This window comes from Sorex fumeus, unplaced genomic scaffold (genome assembly GCF_029834395.1).
Source record: "Sorex fumeus unplaced genomic scaffold, SorFum_2.1 ptg000006l, whole genome shotgun sequence".
NCBI classification, from domain to species: Eukaryota; Metazoa; Chordata; class Mammalia; order Eulipotyphla; family Soricidae; genus Sorex; species Sorex fumeus.
Genome location: NW_026606063.1, coordinates 907963 through 928772, shown reverse-complemented (window position 1 = coordinate 928772; position 20810 = coordinate 907963). Strand labels below are relative to the sequence as shown.

Sequence of the window (20810 nt, the reverse complement as noted above, 5' to 3'; positions counted from 1 at the left end):
GATGGGACACACACTCACATGGGAGTAGGACACACACACACGGGGATGGGACACATACACACACACACACACATACATGGGGCCAGGACATACACACATGTGCGGGACAGGATGGATACACACAAACACACACATAGAGGGTCCAACACACACACAGGGGATGGGACACACACACACTCGGGGACAGGACACATGTGCACATGGGATGACACACACACACACACACACACACACACACACACGCAAGCAGGAGCGTTTGTGATGGACAGACATGCCTGAGCTCCAGGGCTCCGTGCACACACGGGCCTTACCTTGTAGTACTTGGAGCCCGACTCGTTCTGAAAGAGCGTCAGGCACTTGCAGTCCAGCCTCCAGTAGTGCCTCTTCCTCTGCAGAGGGGGCAAGGGTGTCGGCCGGGATCCACGCCCCACGCCCCCCTGAGCCCCCAACACGGACGCCGTCGAGAGGGCCCACGCTCCAGAGCCTGGGCGGTCCCAGGACCGCAGGGTGTGAGCGTGGGGACGGCACTCGGAGCCCCCCTGCCTCCTGCTGTCTCCGCCCCTCCGTCCCGGCCCATGCGCGCCCAGGGCTGGGTGTCCGCAGGCAGTGCAGGCACTTGCCTTCTACCGTTTGCTCACGGGGCCACCCGGGCAGTGCTCAGGCTGTGCGCTCAGGAATCCCTCCCGCAGGTTCAGGGGACAGAACCCAGGGGAGCGTGTGCAGGCGAGAGCCGTCCCCACTGTCCTGTGCCCTGGGCCCGCTGTCCCATTTAACAGGGTCTTAGTTTGGGGGCTTTCCCTCCCCTGGAAATTAGGGCGTGCTGGACTGATGAGGACTGATGTGGGCCACACCCCGCTCGGCCTGGTCTGTGCCCAGCCTGCCGGCGAGGCAGGGGCTGTGCTTCTGCTGCTGTCGGACCCTCCTGAACCTCAAAGGCCCTGCTAGTGTGGATGCACCATCTGGCCAGCCCCCAACAGTGGGGGTCAGTCCATGCCCACCGCAGGGCCAGAACCAGGGTGAGCACTGGGTGAGCACAGCATCCGAACTCGTTCCTGCACATTCCCTGCAAACGGAAACGCCCCAGGGGGAAATCGAGGCACGGGGAGATCCTCCCAACACCTCCAGAAAACGAGGACGGTCACCGAGGACCACCGAGAGCCACGTGCCGGGGCACGTCCTGACCAACTGCAGCTAACAGCTCCCCCTGCGTGGGGGCGCCTGGGGGGTGGCGCACTGACCAGGGCGTCCCGGCTGGTGTGGTGGACCATCCAGCCCTCCTTCACCACCGTGCTGCTCTTCCTCTTGGTGTGCTTCACCGACTGCACCACGCGCATCAGCGGGATGTTGTTGCTCGTGGAGGGACTGAAAGAGACGCGGGACCGGGGCGTCACATGACGCGCAGATGGACAGACCCGAGAGGCGGAACGGCCTCCTCTTCCTCCTCAGGAGAAGACTGACCCTCTCCTAAGCTTCCACACAGACTCAGCCGGACCGTGAGGCCCCTTTGGTCAGGAGTATCTTCCGGATGGGCATAAGAGCAAAGACAAGCGAACCTGAGGGCAGTCACAGCTCTGAGCTCACCTAGGCCGGCGGGCAGGGGGCCGGAGGGACAGTGACCGGGCCAGGGTTGGTGTGTCGAGTGCCGGAACCACCACCCTCAGCACTGCCCTCCGGTGCTTTGTAAGTATGAAGACAAAGGAAAGATCATTGTATAACTGAAACCCAAGCACAAACTTTGTAAGTCCACAACTGTATACCTCATGGTGTCTCACTAATAAAAATAAATAAATTTAAAAAATCATTTTATAAAACTAAAAAAAAAAAAAAAAAGCAAATGAGGTGTGCGCCCGGCTGACAGGCCCTCATCGAAGGTCGCCCTTCAGGACGTTGCCACCTCGGGCTGAACGATGACACTGAGATCCGTCAACAGGGCCCAAAGCAGGGCCTCAGCCCCCAAATCCCAGGCTTCACAGGGCAAACCCCACCACGCAGCTAATAACGCACACCCGAGCCACGAGTGGTGCAAGTGATTTACAAACGTTAAGACGACATAAGTGGGAGCAAAGACGGCGTGGAGGGCTGGGGTTACCGGTGACAAAGCAAGGGACAAGGCAATTTTCATCAAGTGTTTGAAAAACGTGCTATGCTGACTCAGTCTCAGTTACTTGTTTTCTCGTTAACGAAGAAGATTTACGTGAATTTGTTTCGCCTCCACGTCGGGTGAATAGGAAGATTTAGCAGAGCAACAGAGCTGGAATTTAAGGAGCCCAATTGAACACGACAATTCAATAGGGGGAGGCTAACAAAAGACCCACGTCGCTAAATACCACCCTCCTTGCCAAGGAGAAGCAAATCCTGCCAAGGGCTGACGTTCTACTCTGTAGAGTAGCGTACCGGGTTCACGCCAGCGCTGAAAACAGAGACGGAAAAGAAAAAAGAAATACTCAACTACTTCAGCTCAAGGTGAGATCTCAAGTTGACCGTCCTTGGGACCAGCGGGGGCAGCGTCTGCCTCACCTGTAGCCGACCGCCTGCCTCCCCCCCGCCCAAGTGATCCCTGAGAGCAGAGTCGGGAGGAAGCCCTGAGCACTGCCCGAGGTGGCCTGCCCACCCGAAATAAAAGCTGGACATATTATTATCTAGTTCTTACTCTGGAGAAACTGGCAGGCTACCAAAAGGATCCTGCTCACATGGCAGAGTCTGGCAAACTCCCCGTGGTGTGTTCAATATGCCAAAAATCAGTAACAATGATGGTTCTCATTCCCCTGACCCTGAAAGAGCCTCGAATGTGGCAATTTCTAAAATCTCAGGGCTAGGGCGAAGGAGACGTTACTGGTGCCTGCTCGAGGAAATCGACGAACAACAGGATGACAGTGATATAGTGAGAATCCAGTAAGGTTTTGAGAAAATGCTACTAGATCCACAAAATGAAAATTCTGCCCAATCAGCGTGAACATCTGAGGCTTCCCCAGGGCCCGGACTGTGACTGGGAGGGCCCTCCCAGCGCCGGGCGACCCCCAGCAGCCTTTAATCGGGGGGGGGGGGGGGGCAGGGCACGTGCCACTCACGCTCATCCCGTCAGACAGGTGGTGCCAGACATGGTCACTGCTGCCAAGTTTTACACCACACTCGGGGCAGAGCGCCACCAAGGACACCGCCAGAGGCCGAGAAACACCAACTGTCCCACTGGGGTGGACATGGTCCAGCAAGGGCGGGGCACAGACCTGGACACTTTACATCTGCTGCTGGGGACGGCCCACGGGCGTTACAGAAAGCCAAGTGGCTCTGGGCGGACAAGCAAGGCCCTTCCCGCTGATCCACTGACCACTGCCACCTGGGAAGAAGGCGTGGTTCTCCTTCCTGCCTGCCTGTCTGTCTCGTGGTGGCGCCAAGGACGGCGGCCTCAGAACACCGTGGCACGCGGAAAGGTCCCCCCGGCCCCGGTCCCGTCTGGCTCCCCACTTCCGGTGCCCCTGTGGAACCCCCGTGGGCCTGACCTGATGGTTTTGACGGCTTCGTCATCCTTCTCCACGTCCAGGTCGGATGGGTCCAGGAAGAACATCTTGTCGTCGGGGCGGGAAGGTTCCTCCGTGTCGTCCAGGCCACGGCCGCCGTCGCCGTGCAGGTCACTACTGTCGATGTCCATGGGCATGTCGGCGTCGGGGCCAAGGCTCGAGGGCTCTGGCAAGGCCACAGACGCGCTTCAGAGCCCAAGCGAGCGGCCACAGCGTGACCCGCGACACACCCCACCCAGCGCCAGGAAGTACTTCAGGATCTTGGAATAAAAATCTACAAGATCTGCTACGAAGGGTTTCCTGGGGGAGACTGTGCGAGTCAGCACAGGTCTGCGAGGGGCCACACGCCAAATCTCCCCGGCACGTCAGAAGTCAAGCGAACGGCCAGCGGTCCCCACACACAGGCGGCCAGCAGGGTCAGGAAGACGCTCCGGGCGTTTGTGCAGGTAAACGCACAGAAGAAGGGGACGTGATGGGGGAGGGGGGCTGCAGCCTCGAACCTGGGGCCCCGGGGTAGCTGTCCAGGCACCTTGGAGGGCCTGAGGCCAAGGCGGACGGCAGGATGCGCCCGTCCCACCGCCCAGAGCCAACCCAAGGTGCCCTGAGCTTACTCACCCCCATTGAAGGTGACCTCGCCCAGGCAGTCCCGGGGGACCTTCGAGGCACAGCGCTTGTGGCAGTTGAATTTACAATCTGAAAGAAATGGTGGGCCGGTTCATTTGGGCTGCTCAGGGCACCCGCAGAGAAACCGTCCTGAGCCCTACGGCGGGCGAGAGTCACAGCTCCCTCCACTGAGAACTCGGGTCCCGGAAAATGGGGCCCACGACAGGGACAGTGGGTCCAGTTCTGGGCGTGGCCCCTGCTCGCCCCACTGCCAGGCCCTCTCCGGGGGCCACTCCTGCGGGTCTGCAGGGGACCCACTGAGGCCGGGCATGCAGGGGGCTCTTGGGGCCTGCCCCCTCCTCCCTCTGACCACACAGGCCGCTCTGGGGTGGGGCTGACCGCTGGTGTCCCTCTGCAGCTGACCCTAAAGCCGCTCCTCGGCGGGTGACTGACAGTCCCAACTGCCACCCCTCAGATACACCCACCGGCCCTGGCTGGCCTCGGCGGGAGGGAGGCTGCAGTCGGGCCGGGCCAAGCGTTTCTGCAGAACCCACAAGACAAATACTTCAGCAAGCAACGGAACTCGTACTAGAGGACGCTGTCTTTCAACAAGAGCTCTTCCTCCCAATCCCATCATCTGTGGTCCTGCGGCTCCGCGGGTGGTGTCCAGAAGCCACTTCTGGCTCTGGGCTCCAGGGTCGCTCCCAGCCGTGCTTGGGGGGCCGCAAGGGGCCGGGGAGGGAACCCGAGTCCCCATGTGCCAACGGGCCACCCAGCAAGGGCGCGGCCCACCGTTAATTTCTTGGTCTGAGAGCCCACACTCCACGCCCGTGGCCTCGGCTGGTCCTAATGGTATCTGGGGACCACCAGGGCTGGGCTTGGCAGTGCGGGCATGGCACGGTGCCAGGAAGAGGCCTGAGCCCTGCCTGAGCCTGACAGACCAGGCATGCACACGTGGTGACACACCACTGTCCTGCACACATCCTGGAGAGCGGCCCTCGGACGCTCGGGCTACGCCGAGAGCCCCCGGCTTCAAGCCCGTCGGCCCCTTTGGCGACTTTGCACCAAGGACCCAGACTCCAGCCCTGCTCAGGGGGCGCCCCCCTCCCCGCCTCGCCCACTGGCTGTCTCAGACCCTCCGCCTTCCCGCTGCCTTTGAAGTCCTCACACAACAAAGCGAGGCATTCACAGAGGCATGAAAAGCTGCTCTCAGGACTGCGAATCCTCTCCAGGATGCAGCCTGTCTGCTTTGAGTGGATTCTTTCTTCGAGCCCGACAGATGAACATGAGGGCAACGTTTCTTTTGGAGTGGCGCGACTCCGAAAGATACGGGAAACACCGAAATACGTGAAACGTATTTCTATAAGGAAAGTACTGAAAGCAATGGAAACTTTTTTTTTTATAATGAAAATAGCTTAGGTAACTTCAGGAAGACGACCTGCTACTTTCTGATTCAGCAACTCTGAACAAACACTTCTTTTAGGCGGTAAAATCGGTGAACTAATAACCCCGTGGCGGCAGCGCGGGGATTTTCCTTAAACTCGTTCACGACACACTTTGCGCGTGCCGGCTCCTCCCTGGACGAGGTTCCCAGAACGCGTCTCCCCACATCTCTCCCTTCATCAGTCTGCTGTGGGCTGAACCGTGGACAGCTGACCTTCAGACTCCCGCCCCAGACATGCCTGAGAGGCTGCGGCCACACTCTGTTTTGCTTGGGGGCCACACCCGGCGGTGCCCAGGGTGTCCTGGAGGCCAGACCCTGCTGAACCCTCCAGGCCCTGGGCCGGTTCTTTCCAGCGTGAACTACACAGCAGCGTGTGTTCGAGAGAAGCCACCAACACTGACGTCTGCCCTGGCCTCACGCGACCATAATCTCTGCATAGCCTGTAGCTATGTGAAGGTCTGCACTGCCGCACGTTACCAAGGGAAGTTCTTCTGTCTGTCTTTCTTTCTTTCTTTCTTTCTCTTTGTTTTTGGCTTTGTGGGTCAAACCCAGTGATGCACAGGGGCTCCTGCTGGCTCTGCACTCAGGAATTACTCCTGGCAGGGGAACCTCTGGGATGCCAGGAACTCAACCCGAGTCAGCCTCGTGCAGGCAACCCCCTTACTGCTGTACTATCGCTCCAGCCCCAGTTCTCCTTTCTTATACCCTTGAATCCATATACAACTGTAAACAGAATTTACTATAGCAGAAATCTCAAGACTAATGTTTTTTAGACAATACGAGATAACTCGGTTGCAAAACTACTCCTACTATGTAAAAGAACAGACCGACAACAATTATAACAGAGGGTCCCAGACTGACTTTCAAGAAAACAAAACCAAAAATAGCCACCACCACTCAGCGTATGATTTCCCCTACCCCCCGGACCGAAAAATCTACGATTTTTACAAGAATAAACTAAAAGCGTTCCCCAATTTTACCCACCCCAGCATTACAGCAGCCTCTGTGTGTGTGTGTGTGTGTGTGTGTGTGTGTGTGTGTGCGCGCGTGTGTGTGTGTGTGTGTGTTGGGGGCGGGGGTATCGCCCACTTTGGAGAACACTGACCAAAAAAATCCCATGAGACCAAAGTACATTTTCTGCCCCAAGCACTGCCCGAGGACGGGGCCGGGAGCCTGGAACGGTGCGCCAGGACAGTGGCACCGGGCACGACCAGTTCATGTTCCCTACGGCCAGTCCAGCTCAGGGACGACTCTCTGGGCTGACCACGTTCATGTCACTCTCCAAGGCACGTAACTGGGAGAGGGAATGTGCGTGTAAGTGCGTGTGTGGGTGTCTGCACGGGAGTGAGTGCGGGGGTGAGTGTGAGAGTGTGGGCGTATGTGTGTGTGTGGCACATACGTGTGGCACATGCGTGACTGTGTAAGAGTTTGTGAGCAGGTAACGGTGAGGATAAGGATGCGTGGGAACATGTGTATGAGAGTGGGTGTGGTACATGTGAACACGGATGGACAGAGGACAGCACTCTTCACGCGCTGGGCGAACCCCGAGTCCGGACCCTGGGCGCCAGTGGAAGAAACCTTTGGTGACCGTGTTTGGGCGGGCACCTTATAGGCAGAGTCACGCCCTCCCGCGTCTGTGCCGAGCCTGCCGTGCCCTGGCACACACCGCCCGGGGAATCTGGTCCACAGACACAGACACAGACACAAGCCCCGTCTGCGGCAAAGGCTTTGGACTAGGAAGACTTCAAGCCTGGATCTGTCAGCAAGCGCAAGTCTGAATTTTACCAGGAAAAACGCCCCGGGCCGGAGGGCTGCTCAGCAGTGGCAGACCCCGACCTGGTGGGAGCAGAGGGGTGGGAGTGCAGACCCCAGGATGGGCTCCCGGAGCCCCAGCAGACACAGCATGCGGGCGCCGCCAAGCTGGGCTATGACCCCGGCGACAGCAGAGCCCCAGGTGGGAAGGATAGCCCCTGGTGAGCAGGGTGTGGGCACAGGGGGATGTGACCTGGGGGCGGGCGGGCGCCACGGCCAGGGGAAGGGATGATGACAAAGAGTGATCAAAGTGATCAAAGGCGGTGCTCAGGGCTTACTTCCGGTGGGCTCTGGGGACACTATGGGATGCAGGGATTGAACCAGAGTCAGCTGTGTGCAAGGCAAATGCCCTCCCCGCTGTGCTATCCCTCCAGCCCCCAAAGGATCCAATGCTTTAAAAAGAAAGTAAATCACGGAGCCCTTCCCACTGCACTGTGTGTTCTGGGGATAAAGGGGCCTCCCTTTACACTCCATGCCCCAGGGGACTGAGGGGTCCTCCCTTTGCTCCCTACGCCCTGGGGGATGGAGGCGCCTACCTTTGCACTGCAGCCCTGGGGATGGAGGTGCCTACCTTTGCACGGTAGGCCCTGGGGATAGAGGTGCCTACATCTGCACTGCAGCCCTGGGGATAGAGGCGCCTACCTTTGCACTGCAGCCCTGGGGATGGAGGCGCCTACCTTTGCACTGCAGCCCTGGGGATGGAGGTGCCTACCTTTGCACTGCAGACCCTGGCGGAAGAGGCCCTTGAGCAGGCGCTTGCAGTACTGGCAGACGGTGGGCCGGGCATAGGAGTGCACGGCGAACGTGTGCGGGACCTTCACTCTGCACAGCACCATCTTCTCCATCCAGATGGGACGCCCACTCCAGGAAGGGATCCTCTTACTGGGCTCCTGGTGAACGTGTGACTGCGAGAGAAGGCGGGTTCCAGCTCAGGACAGGCAGCACCAGCCCCCCCAGCCCCCCGACCCCAAGTACCAAGATCAGGGCCTGAGCATAAAGGCCAGCTACGAAACGCTAGAGCCGAAACTCCAGACGCGGGGCTGCCGGCAGCGACCTCTGAAGCCCAACCCGCTCCCCTGCCGAGCAAAGATCAGCATTTCTCTGCTTTTATTTATTTAAAATAAGACACCCAACAACTTCAAGGATGTTCTCGTCCTCACACACACATATTCAGTGATTAACTATTTCCCAGGCACACACAGCATTTTTACAAATAAAGAACAAAAGCCGGAAGATGAATGCACGACAGGGCTAGAGCGATAGTACAGTGGGGAGGGCGTTCGCCTTGCACGCGGCCAACCCGGGTTCAATTCCCGGCATCCCATAGGGTCCCCTGAGCACCATCAGGAGTAATTCCTGAGGGCAAACCAGGAGTAACCCTTGCGCACTGCCGGGTGTGACCCCCACCCCAAAAGATAAATGCACAAAAGACGTACAGATCTGTCCGTCTGTGGGCCTCCCCTGGCAGTGCTCAGGGGTTCCCATCTCTGCATTCAGGAATCACTCCCAGCAGTGCTGGGGGACCCTATGGGATGTCGGGGATCAAACCTGGCTCGACCATGTGCAAGGCAAGTGCCCTCCCCGATGTGCATGGCCGAGTTCCAGGTGCTCAGATCTCTTCAGAAAACCTTACCCGGAAATCATCACAAAGAAGGAAACAAAGTTACAAAGTGTCTGTGTGACTCATACTGAAAGCCCGAGAATCTTCTGAAACAGTCTCAGTCTTTCAGACTTTAATACTGAAGCACAGGCAGGAAAATTTAATTCTATGTAACGCTGAGGACACAGAGACAGACAACAGATCACAGGGACACACATGAAACCACAACACACGAGGCGGGGGGAGGAGGGAGTAGGGGAAGGTGACAGGAGGCAGGAAGGAACTGCACAGGGAGGGCTGAGTGTGTTTGCAGCTGCGGCCCTAAATCCCCACGGCCCACCCCATGCACAGCCACAGGCCCCAGACACACACACACACACACACACACACACACACACACACACACACACACACTCTCTCTCTCGGAGAGCCCGCCTCCACGAGGTCCTTTCAGTTTCCGCTTCGGCACACGCCTCGTGTTCCAGGAAGGCTGCCTGGCTCCTGCAGTTGCACCTACCTCCTCCGCGGGCAGGGCCGCACACTCCGTCTGCAGGGTCCTTGGGACCGAGAGGCCGGGGCCCGGCAGAGACACGTTGGACAGGCGCCGCTTCCTCACGCCGCTGCAGTTATTGGGGATCTTGAAGGCACATCGTTTATGGTAGTTCAAGCCACAGCCTGAGCGTGTTGGAAAGGCAGGAAGTGAGGCACTGCACTCTCTCCCGAACCCGCGCCCCCTCCCGGGGCTGACACGGTCCCCGAGAGCCCACGCCACCTCGCGGCTTCCTAGCTGAGCACTGGTTTGCTTCTTTTGCCCTGAGCGTCTCTGAGCTCAGACCAGAAACCCAAAGGGCAGAGTGGGAGCGGCTGGCAGGCCGCAGGGGCTGGGCGGGCCCCGTCGGGTCAGTGAGCGCCCGCGTGGGGCCGAGTCCCGCTGTTCCGCGCGCCCGTGCCCAGAGCCCCCGCGGCCCGCCCGCCTCGGCCCTACCTTCGCACTTGAGGCCCTGCCGCACCAGGCCCCACAGCATCTCCCCGCAGTAGTCGCAGAAGGCGGGCGCCTTGTACGAGTGCACGTAGAGCGCGTGCGGCCGGATCTGGAAGTCCTCGACCGTGGCCAGGGCTGCGGAGACGAGAGCAGCTGGTCAGCCTGGCGGGAGGGGGGGGTAGGGGGGGGGGCACGGACGGGCCCACCTCACCCACCGGCGCAGGGGACAGAGCCCACAGGCGGCCGGCCACAGGGCCCCAGTGCCAGGGAGGCCACGGCCAAGGCCTGGGGTTGGCATGGCCTCCACGGGCGAGGACACAGCTGGACTCGGACCCGCCTGCCCGGCCTCTGTCTCCCCTGTCCTGCTGCCACGGAGGCGGGGGAGAGGGCGCCGAGGGGGCCGCTGTCTCCTGTCCTGCCGTCACGGGGGGCGGGGGGGGCGCAGAGGGGCTGATCGCAGAGGGCAGACCAACCACAGGCCCGGGAGCCAGCAGAGAGTGGGCACAGCACGGCCCCTGCCCACACCACTCGGAGACCCTCCCCAGCCCCCACAGCCAGGAGGGGCAGCGTCCCTGGCGCTGGTCAGCGTCCCCCACTCCCAGCAGCACAATGCTCCCCCCCCCCAGTCCAGCGGCCAGTCCCCCGGGCTGAGCAGACAGGACAGCGAACAGGGCACGTGCCCTGGACAGACAACCTGGCTCTGGTCCCTGGTACCCCCTCTGGTGCCCCGAGCCCCCCAGGATGATCCCTGAGCACAGAGCCCGGCCCTGAGCACCGCCATGTGCGGACCCGCAAAACAAAAAGCCAATGGCCACGTCCCTGCTGAAGGCCCTGGGACGAGCAGTTTCCTGCACCCCCGAGCGGGGAGCAGACCCCACCAGGTGACCATGAGCAGGAGGGAAGACGTCAGCCTGGGTGCCCCAGAGGCGGCTTCCTGGAGAGAAGAGGACCCTCGCCTGACGGTGCCGCCTCCCCCAGGCAGCGCTCACCTACCCGACGGCACCACCTCCAGGCAGCCCTCGCCTACCTGACAGCACCACCTCCACCAGGTCCCCCTCATGTATCTCGTCGGCCGAGGTGAGAAGCTGCAGGATGTTCTCGGAGTTCATGTCGTGGCGGAAGAGGAGGATTTTGTCGTACATGCCGAAGAATCCACACTCTGGAAACTGGGGGGAGGGAGGCGGGCGTGAGTGCCTCGGGGCCGGCCCCAGCAAGGCTGCGGGTGGGATCGGGAGGGCAAGACAGAGGCCGCCACGGCCACGCCCGGACCAGAAACCGAGTGGCCCCTGGGGTCGTGCTGCTCGGCAGGACTCAGTCAGACCAAGTCAGGCTTCAGAGACGCCAGCGCGAGCGCCCTGACAACAGCCGCCCAGGGCCGAGAGCGACTGAGACGCGAGAGCAGGGTGGAGAGGGCGCCTGCCCCGTCCATGGCCGGCCCAGCTCGGGTCCCGGCCCCACAGGAGCCCAGTGACCAGGGCAGGCCGGCAGGAGCCCATCAGGCCGAGAGCGACAGTGATGACCGGAACAGTCTGCCGGCCCCAGTGGCTCAGCGGCCTCAGCGCAGACTTGGTGGCCCCGTGGTGAAGCTGTCCGACGAGCGCTTGCCTGGCAGGGGCTGTTGGCTGGGACCCGGCGAAGGCCTAAAAACTGACTCCGGGGCCTCGGGTGCTGTCCCCATTTCTGCTGCCCCTTCTCGTCCTGTTCCAGAGTGCAGGAGGACGGTGGCCACGGCTGGGGCGGGGTGATACACGCTAGGGCCATCCTGGCCGCCCCCCAGGGTGGGTCCCCCACAGGCCCTTGACCCGGGGGGGCTCTGGCCGGGTGAGCAGCGGCCTTGGGGCAGCAGGACTCTCGGGCCGGACCTCACGGCGCTGAGCTCGAGAGCTGGACGGTGGGACTGGAGCCCCAGGCGGCCCCGTCTCCTGAGCCCACCTGCCTGTCTCTGTCCCTCGAGGAAACGGAACATGGTGCACCCGGCTCCCGCAGGCAGGGTCAGAGCGACAAGACAGCCTCCTCCAGGGCCCCAGGACCCCAGCTCCTAGCGTGCACCACCCCCCAGGGTTCTTTGGGTTCTGGGGCCGACGAGGGGCACATCAAGGGCCCCGTGGTGGGAGGAAACCAAACGTGGGCTCAATCTCCCACCCCTGCACGAGCGCCCCACCCCGCTCTCTGCCGTGGCACTCAGAGGGCTTCAGAGCTGCCACCGGCAGGGGAGACGACGTTAGCACAAGCCCACAGCAAAATGCCGAGAATCCCGAGTGATGTAGCAGGGTCTGGGCCAGCCCGGCAGGGAGATCAGGCATGTTCCCGGGTGGACGGAGAAGCCACAGCCGGGCCGACGCCCCACACAGCCCCGCATCTGTCCCCAGCGGCGAGACTGTCAGCCCGAGAGGAAAATACTGTTCCACCGGGAGCCTCAGACTCGAAGCCCCGCGAACGCGAGAAGCCAAGCCAAGGGTTCGCACTCGGCCCTCAGCAGCCCGGGGGGGGGGGGGGGGGGTGCAGGCACAATCTCACTGACGGCAAGCATGCCTTCTCGAGCCCACCACGTCTGTTCTCACACTCCACAGAGGAGCACTGCAGCGGGAGCACTGCACGCGGCAGGGTTCTGCACTGTCTCCATAACGTGAGGGCAGGAACACGGGGGACAGTCACTGCATCACACACGGGTCAAACCCTGGCACCCCTTAACAAGGAATCAGACCCTCTGACGCAGCGAGCACAGGACTGTGAGTTTTCGCAGCGGGGCTTCTGCAGGGTGCCGAGGAATGGAGTGGCTGTGAGGGCAGCTGGCTGCACATGCCAGGCGTGCCCCAGGATCTAGGGGACCCCGAATGACATGCCAGGGATCCTCCATGAGTTGGGGATTTCTGAGATCCCTGGTACTGCTGCTTCGGGTGCCAATTCTCACACGGACTCCAGTCTGAGTGCTCCCCAGAAACCCTCACAGCTGTTGAGAATCACAGCCCTGCATGTCCACCCAAACACTCGTCTCTCGGGCTCCAGGGTCCATTCCTGGGCTTGCCCACCCCCCAGCAGAGACACACCACAGCGAGGAAATGGCCTGGGCTTAAAGGAGAGTGCGAGCACAGCAGGGAAGGTGTTTGCCTTGCACGCAGCCGACCAGGGTTCAATCCCCGGCATCCTACAGGGTCCCCCGAGCACCGCCAGGGGAAATTCCTAAGCTCAGAGCCAGGAGCAACCCCTGAGCATCACTGGGTGTGACCCAAAAAGGAGAATGCGATTCTTCCTCCCTTGGGTGCTGGGCACCCCCAGGCTCACGCAAGTCACCGAGTGATGACTTGTGGGTCAGGGCTCCGTGGGGAGGGCAGGCAGGGGCTTTGTGGCGGGGAAGGGATCGGGCAGTCACCGCCTGGCTGAATCCCAGGTCAGCTGCCACGTAGACGGGCCCGTTCTCAGGCCTTACCGTCCAGGAGGCACGGGCACTGGGACGGCCGGGCGGACCCGCCCTTCACTTTGGTTTATGAGCCGACGTGAGGATCGGGGCTGAACAGACGGCGGGCCACATCCCAGCCACCATCCAGCGCCCTCCTAACGGAAACGTCCACTCTTCAGCCTCCTCCACGTCAACCCGGAAATCCCGTGTAAGGCTCAAGTGACCCATTTCCTGTCTGGAAGACTGACTAGTCACACATTTAATAAGAACCGGCAACTGGACGGCCGAGGGACAGTCTTGGGGCCAGGCTCCCTACCGGCCCGGGTTTGATTTCCCCAACACCACTGGGAGTGATCCTTGAGCACAGAGTCAGGAGTCAGCCCCGAGCACTCCCAGGTGTGGCCCAGACCCCAACCGCCAAAACAGAACTAGAAGCACCTGTCACGGCACTGAGAGAAGGTTCTGACCTCTCGGCCGCCCTGAGCTTCAGCAAGTCCCTCTGGCAGCAGCTGGACAGAGGATCCTCCAACTTCAGCACCAGGATTTCCTGCACGAATTGGAGGTGCACCCCCTGTCCCCCGCTAGGCACCTGCAACCCCCTCGTCTCCATTCAGGAGGACCCCAAACGGCTCCAAACACGACCAAGGTCCTGGGTGGGAGAAATGCTCGGGTCTTGCACCCCACCGACCCCAGGACCCCTGTCACCCCACATGCCCCCCAACACTGCCAGGAAGAACCCGAGCAGAGCTGGGCGCACAGAAGCCCCAGGTCTTGATCTCATTCTCATGCAAGGAATAAGGGGAAAATTCAGTGGCACCCTCTGAGAGAAAAGAACAGAAAAGTCTGGAGTTTTCTAGAAGAAACCGGCCCTTTCTCTGCACCACCCTGGGTAGGAGGAGCTCCCAGCCAGCTATGGGAGATGGAAGCTGGCAGCGGCGGCAGCCCAGGTGCCTGGAGGGCACCGGGCGATGTGGGGCAAAGGAAGGCCCCATGGAGGGGTCCCGCACTCTACCCTGCAGTCGACCCCATCAAAGTTCTCGCGGCAGCAGGAGGCCAGCGTGGGAAGTGGCCCGACCCTCTGCACGAGACAGATGACCATCGGCCCTCAGTGTGACCTGAATGCCGGACGCGTCTCAAGCCTTCAAAACCAAGGAAGCCACGTTGGGCGACATCAGCAAGGACACAGCCACGATGCCAGCAACCGCAGAAACGCCGCCCGCTCCCCCGGGCACGTGTCGCGGAGCTGGACGGATCCAAACAGTGTCCACTCGGGGCCACGTTCCCTCTCTCTCTCCAGCACATCCCGCGAGACCCCACAGCCTCACCGGAATCCCTCAGTTTCCCTGACAACACACGGGGAACATCATCTCCGTCCCTTTCCTGGGAATGGCTTGTTGATGCCGGCGGGACAGGCTTCACGTCCCTTGACCAAAGACCCAGGAGGCCCTGCTGGTCACGCCTGTCGGGAAGACAAATGCTGACTGGCCGAAGACTTGGTGTAGGACCTCCCCAATTCTACTGCCACGTGTCGATATTCGCATTTTAAACAGCAAGCCTGTAAGCAATTCTCTTCCTTCATTTCCTTCATTAGCTAATTAAAGGAATAGAGGTGTGATTGGTGTATAAGGATAGACCATTGGGCTGGAGCAACAGCACAGCAGGTCGGGCGTTTGCCTTGCATGCGGCTGACCCGGATGGATTCCTCCATCCCTCTCGGAGAGCCCGGCAAGCTACTGAGAGTACCCCGCCTGCACGGCAGAGCCTGGCAAGCTCCCGGCGGCTTATTCGATATGCCAAACACAGTAACAACAAGTCTCACAAAGGAGATGTTACTGGTGCCCGCTCGAGCTAGTTGATGAACTACGGGAGGACAGTGCTGTTTCCTTCATTGATCAGAAAGTCAGAGAGCCAACTGGACAGCTCCAGAAGTTCATGACCTTTCTTTTTTTTTTATTTTTGGGTTACACCTGGCGATGCACAGGGGTTACTCCTGGCTCTGCACTCAGGAGTTACTCCTGGCGGTGCTCAGGGGACCATATGGGATGTTGGGAATCGAACCCGGGTCAGCCACATGCAAGGCAAATGCCCTACCCACTGTGCTATCGCTCCAGCCCCAGTTCATGACCTTTCACAGCCCGAGTTTCCCTCCGAGGCGAATGCCCCACAGCTCGCCCGATTCCTCTGAAACACATCGTGGGAGCACTGTCGGGCCGATGTCTGTGTTAAACGCCGTAACTGCGGGGTTTTTAAACTCCATTTCTGGAAAGTGATCCCTGTGGATTACTCGTGCCCGCTCCGGCGTGACCCGAAACGTCCTGTAAGCGCCGAACAGGGCGTGCGCCTGGCTACCCCACCCAGCACGGCTCCTGGGCCGGCAGCTCTGCCTCTCTGCCTCCTGCTCACTCACGTCTCAGGCCGTTTTGGGTTTGGGGTTGTTTGTTTCCAAGCGCTTTTTCTCCTAGAGACTTGAGACCCCCCCCCCCAAAAAAACCCAAAAACCATCCAATAAAATCTTGAATGGAAAAAACAAAAACCAGCCACCTGGGAAGAAAAGACCGAGCGCCTGCCTTGCGGGGAACATCAGACCCTCTTTGCAGGCTGCCTGTTCTTGTTACTGTTGCTCTGCTGCTGTGTCAGGGCAGGGCCTAACACACCAAGGGCTCCACGGACGAGCTGCGTCCCTGTCCCACAAAGTATCTCACCACGACCTTCTTTACATCTGGACCCACCCGTTCCCTGAAACACACCAACACACACGTCCAACGCCTTCTTCCTGGCTGACGGGGGCGCATGCTCCTCCCGGGCCCAGCCCGGGCCCTGTGTGTCTGCCCCGCCCTCTGCCGGGCCCAGCCTCGGGCGCAGAGACAGCGGGAGGGGGGAGACCTGCGGGCGGGTGCAGCTGCCGGCAGGTAAAGCACGTTACTCACACTAGCTAACATCAGCTAACGGGTGAATCAGCTGAACTCAAGCTGATCTGATTCTTAAAGCCACAGCGCACTTCATTCACCTGAAGCACCGGAGCTCGGTCAGCCTTGGCCCCGAGGGACAGCCTCTGAGACACTGGTCACAGGTCACTCAGCACGTGCCAGGCCCCCGGAACAGAAGCTTGCATATGAAACACAGAGAAGTAATTACTCCCCATTTTCTGGATCAATAAAAGGGGTGTTCACAGAGTTCACAGAGGGGCCGGAGAGATAGTACAGCATTTGCCTTGCATGCGGCCGACCCAGGTTCGATTCCTGGCATCCCAGACAGTCCCCCAAGGACTTCCAGGAATGATTCCTGAATGCAGAGCCAGGAGTAATGCCTGAGCATCGCGGGCATGACCCAAAAAGCCAGAAGAAAAAAAAAAAAAGAACACAGAGTTCAGACATCAAGGAATAACTCGGTCGTCTGGTACAGAGTGGAGAAGATGCGGGCATCTTCCATAAAGCACAAGCCAAAACACCACCTGACCCCCATTCTGTCAACCGCAAGGGAGTGGGGAGACAGAGATCACTGTGAATTCTCCCCCGTCCCCCCGCCCCGTTTTTGGACCACGATGGTGATGCCCAGGGCTGACTCCCGGCTCTGAGCTCAGGGATCACTCCTGGTTGGACCATATGGAATGCCGAAGGTTGAACCCGGGTCGTGCAAAGAAGTGCCCTCCCCGCTGTGCTACCTCTCGGGCCCCCATGACGAGGTCTACATCACACAGATTTTAGAGCTGATGGGAAAGGATCAGAGCTTGGTTCATTTGACCACGGCAAAGACCAACTGTTTTTGCTTTTTGGGTCACACCTGACGATGCACAGGGGTTCCTCCTGGCTCTACACTCAGGAATGACTCCTGGCAGTGCTTAGGGGACCGTATGGGATGCTGGGAATCGAACCCGGGATGGCCGCGTGCAAGGCAAATGCACTAGTTGCTGTACTATCGCTCCAGCCCCAAGTCCAACTGTTTTTCTTGTTTGGTTCTTGTTTGGTTGTGACAGCAACAGGCAAGTTTCTGTCTCCCACCACCCAGGGTGTCAGCGACCCGCTTTAGCCACTCTGCAAAAGCAGCGGAGTCATGCAGCTCTATCAGGGAGAGACCAGAGAAAACGACCCAGAGCAGAAGGGAAAAATCTTGACAATCGCAACACAATACTCGTTGCGTCCCTGTGGAAAAAAAAAAAAACACCTTAATCCAAGCACAGCTGACCAGCGGCAGCTGCTCCTGGGTGAGTGTAACCTCATTCCCATGCACGGGCGATCCCCACACCGAGAGCAGGACCAGACGCGGGCACTCTCAAGGCCGAGTCCACCGCGTGCGGCCCGCAACACTCACCGGGCGTCGGGGACACAGTGAAGGTGCAGGCAAAGGCCTGTGGCAAGAGCCCACGGGGCAGACACGGCTCAGGAAGCCCAAGTGGCCCCACGAGGACAGGGCAGGGTCCCCAGAGAGGGAGGAAAGAGGCCACTAGCAGCGGTTCACACCAGACCTGCTCGTGAGGTCGGCCCAGGGTGTGCAGGAGGGCGGTAGTGCTGGCCTCGGGCAAGGCCTTGGGGTGCAGCTGCCAACACGTCCCAAAGCCCATGGGAACTGCAAAGGAAAGGGAAGCTGAGCTCCGAAGGCAGCTCAGATAGAGAAGGGAGCACCAAGTAAAGGGTGTTGGGAGGAGCCTCCCAGGATGGGAGAAACATGCTGAAAGTAGACTCTAGACCAAACATGATTGCCACTCAATGCCTCTTTCACAAACCACAGCACCCAAAAGGAGAGAGAGAACAAAAGGGAATGCCCTGCCACAGGGGTGGAGTGGGATGGGGGGGGTAGGGGGTGGGAAGGATACTGGGATTCGTGGTGATGGAGAATGGGCACTGGTGGAGGGATGGGTACTTGATCACTGTATAATCGAAACCCAAGCACAAAAATTTGTAAGTCTACAACTGTACCTCACGGTGTTTCACTAATAAAAATAAAAATAAATGAATAAATAAAATTATTTTTTTCAAGTTGAAAAAAAAGAATCCCAGGAGCTGACTAAACAGCCCGAAGATGGTCACACGACCTGCCCTTAGAGAAAGTGTCACGGGGACCAGAGAGAGGGGACTGGGTGGCGGGGGTGGGGGGGTAGGGCCGCTCGCCTTGCACAGGACCAAGTCACCCTGGCTTCAATCTGGCACTTTCTACAGACATTGGGCCCCGCCAGGAGTGATCCTTGAGTGCGGTTAGAAGTCAGCCCCCAACATGGCCAGGTACAGAAACCCCCACCCCACCCCTGGCCACACATATACACCCCCCCCCCCCAAAATGTAAGAAACAGAGAAGAGAGGAAATAAATAAAACAAGAGCTCATTCATTGGGAAGGAAGCCGGGTCCAGGCCAGGAGAGGCCAGAAATGACCCATATCAGGAATGATGACGACGAGGAAGCCTGCAGAGAGCAAGAACATCACACGGGGCCTGCCAGTGACTCCGCCAGCGCAGGGACGGAGGATGGCAGCTGGCTGGGGTGATGCTTACTCAGAGGTGAGGGGGAGAAAGAGAGAATGTGAGACGGAACAGAGGGTCCCCAGGGTGCAAACTGCAGAGCAAGTGACAAGAAAGGGAGGCGCGTGTTCAAACTCGGACTCGCACAGCAGCCAGACGGAGAGGACAGGCTACCGGGGTCCACTCTGACAGCCAGAGAAAATAATGGGCACGTTCTAGAAACACGCCCTGCCAAGACTGAATCGTGAAGGAAGCAAAAATCTGAACCAGACCAATTTCTGGTAAGGACAGTGAATGAACTATCCAAAAATTCTCAGTAAAGGGAAGTCCAGGAAAAGATGACTTAACTGGTGAGTTCCACCAAACACTCAAAGTAGAATCAATACTAATCAAGAATAATCCTTCTCAAAAACCTTCCTAAAGTCTGGGGGAGAGGTAATACTTCCAAACTCATCTGATGAGGCTGGTGTAACACTGACACAAAAGCCAGACCAGAATACTGCGAGAGAGAAAAAAGGCCAGTATCCTGCAGGAGCATACCGCAAAGGCCCTCAATAAAACATCAACAACCTGAATGCAACAGTCCACCGAAACGATTACATACATCATGACAGAGTGAGATTGATTCGGAGATGCAAGCTCGGTACAATTTCACAAATCAAAGCAAAGTGCCACGTGAAGAAAAGGCAGGCCAAAAATTGTGATCATCTCTCTACAGAGAAAAAAAAATTTTGATAAGATCTAATATCCATTCATGATCAAAGTTCAACCTGATCAGGTCATAGAAGGACAAGCCTATGACGAACAAACCAACATACTCGGGGTAAAAAGATGGAAGCTTTTCCTAAGATGAAGGACAAAGCAATTAGGCAAGAAAAGGACAACAAAGTCATCAAAATTGAAAGGGAAGAAGTAAAACGGTCTCTATCTGCAGATGTGATGCCATAAACAAAATCCTAAATAGTCTACCAAAACATGGTCAGAACAATAACTCCAGCAAAATCCCAGAAAACGATTTGACTTCCTTGACATCACTCACATTTTTCATGGATCGTGGTTTTTCATCTAGTTTCCCAAGAAATGAACCTTTCTGACCCACTTCTCCCCGGGGACTCAAAAACGAAGCAACGGTGGCCATGAAAGAGGCCTGCACAGCCCCACAATCTGCAGAGAATCTTACAGCACAGTCTGCTGTAAGGGAAGCCGTCAGGACTGGAAACTGACTCGGCCCCACTGACGCCACCAGACACGGGTCTCTGGGTCTCCACGGGCGCAGAGGGAAAGGAATCATCCGAGTCGCCAATGGCATGGAAGCTAGAAAGTCTTCCTTTTAAACTAAAAAGCACAGGCGGATTAAAAAGAAGGGGAGGAGGGGAGCGACAGCACAGCGGGGAGGGCGTTTGCCTTGCAAGGTCGACCCAGGTTCTATTCCCAGCATCCCCTATGGTCCCCCGAGCACCGCCAGGAGTAATGCCTGAGTGCAGAGCCAGGAGGAACCCCTGAGCATCGCTGGGTGTGACCCAAAAAGCCAAAAACAAAAACAGAAAGCACAGGGGCCAGGGGCTAGAGTGATAGTACAGTGGAGAGGGCATTTGCCTTACATGCGACTGAGCAGGGTTGGACCCCAGCATCAGCATCCCATCGGGTCCCCCAGCACCACCAGGAGTGATTCTGAGTGCAGCCAGAAGTTAGCCATGAGCACTGCCGGGTGTGGCCCCCAAACAAACAAACAAACAAAAATTAAAAACCACAACCTTGTTACCAACAAACATTTGGGAAAAAAAAAAAATCTCTGTCACAGCGAGGGATGGACAGTTGCAAGCAAAGGCCTTTGAAGATGTGGCGAGGACCCTGCCGAATCCCAAAGGAGAGGGGACCTTCCTCTAAGGCCCAGCCAGCAAGCCAGGCCCACGGGGACGCAGGAAGGCAGAGCATGGCCTGGCCCCCGGGAGGGCTGGTTCAGGCCCCGCACGGCGAGAATTAATAAAGCAATAAAGCGCAGGAAGT

The 20810-nt window shown here is 58.8% G+C and overlaps 1 protein-coding gene across 1 annotated transcript in view; it reads right to left on the bottom strand.

Moving 5' to 3' along the window:
• Nucleotides 1-20810, bottom strand: part of PRKD3 (protein kinase D3) — a 36226-nt gene that overhangs the window by 14007 nt on the left and 1409 nt on the right. Inside the window, exons 2-9 of the mRNA XM_056122817.1 lie at nt 10984-11122; nt 9960-10091; nt 9492-9649; nt 8087-8279; nt 4131-4208; nt 3498-3681; nt 1239-1362; nt 312-389 (exon numbers count right to left, since the gene is read on the bottom strand). Of these exons, the coding sequence (XP_055978792.1) occupies nt 312-389; nt 1239-1362; nt 3498-3681; nt 4131-4208; nt 8087-8279; nt 9492-9649; nt 9960-10091; nt 10984-11122 (1086 nt within the window). The remainder of the gene's footprint in view (nt 1-311; nt 390-1238; nt 1363-3497; nt 3682-4130; nt 4209-8086; nt 8280-9491; nt 9650-9959; nt 10092-10983; nt 11123-20810) is intronic.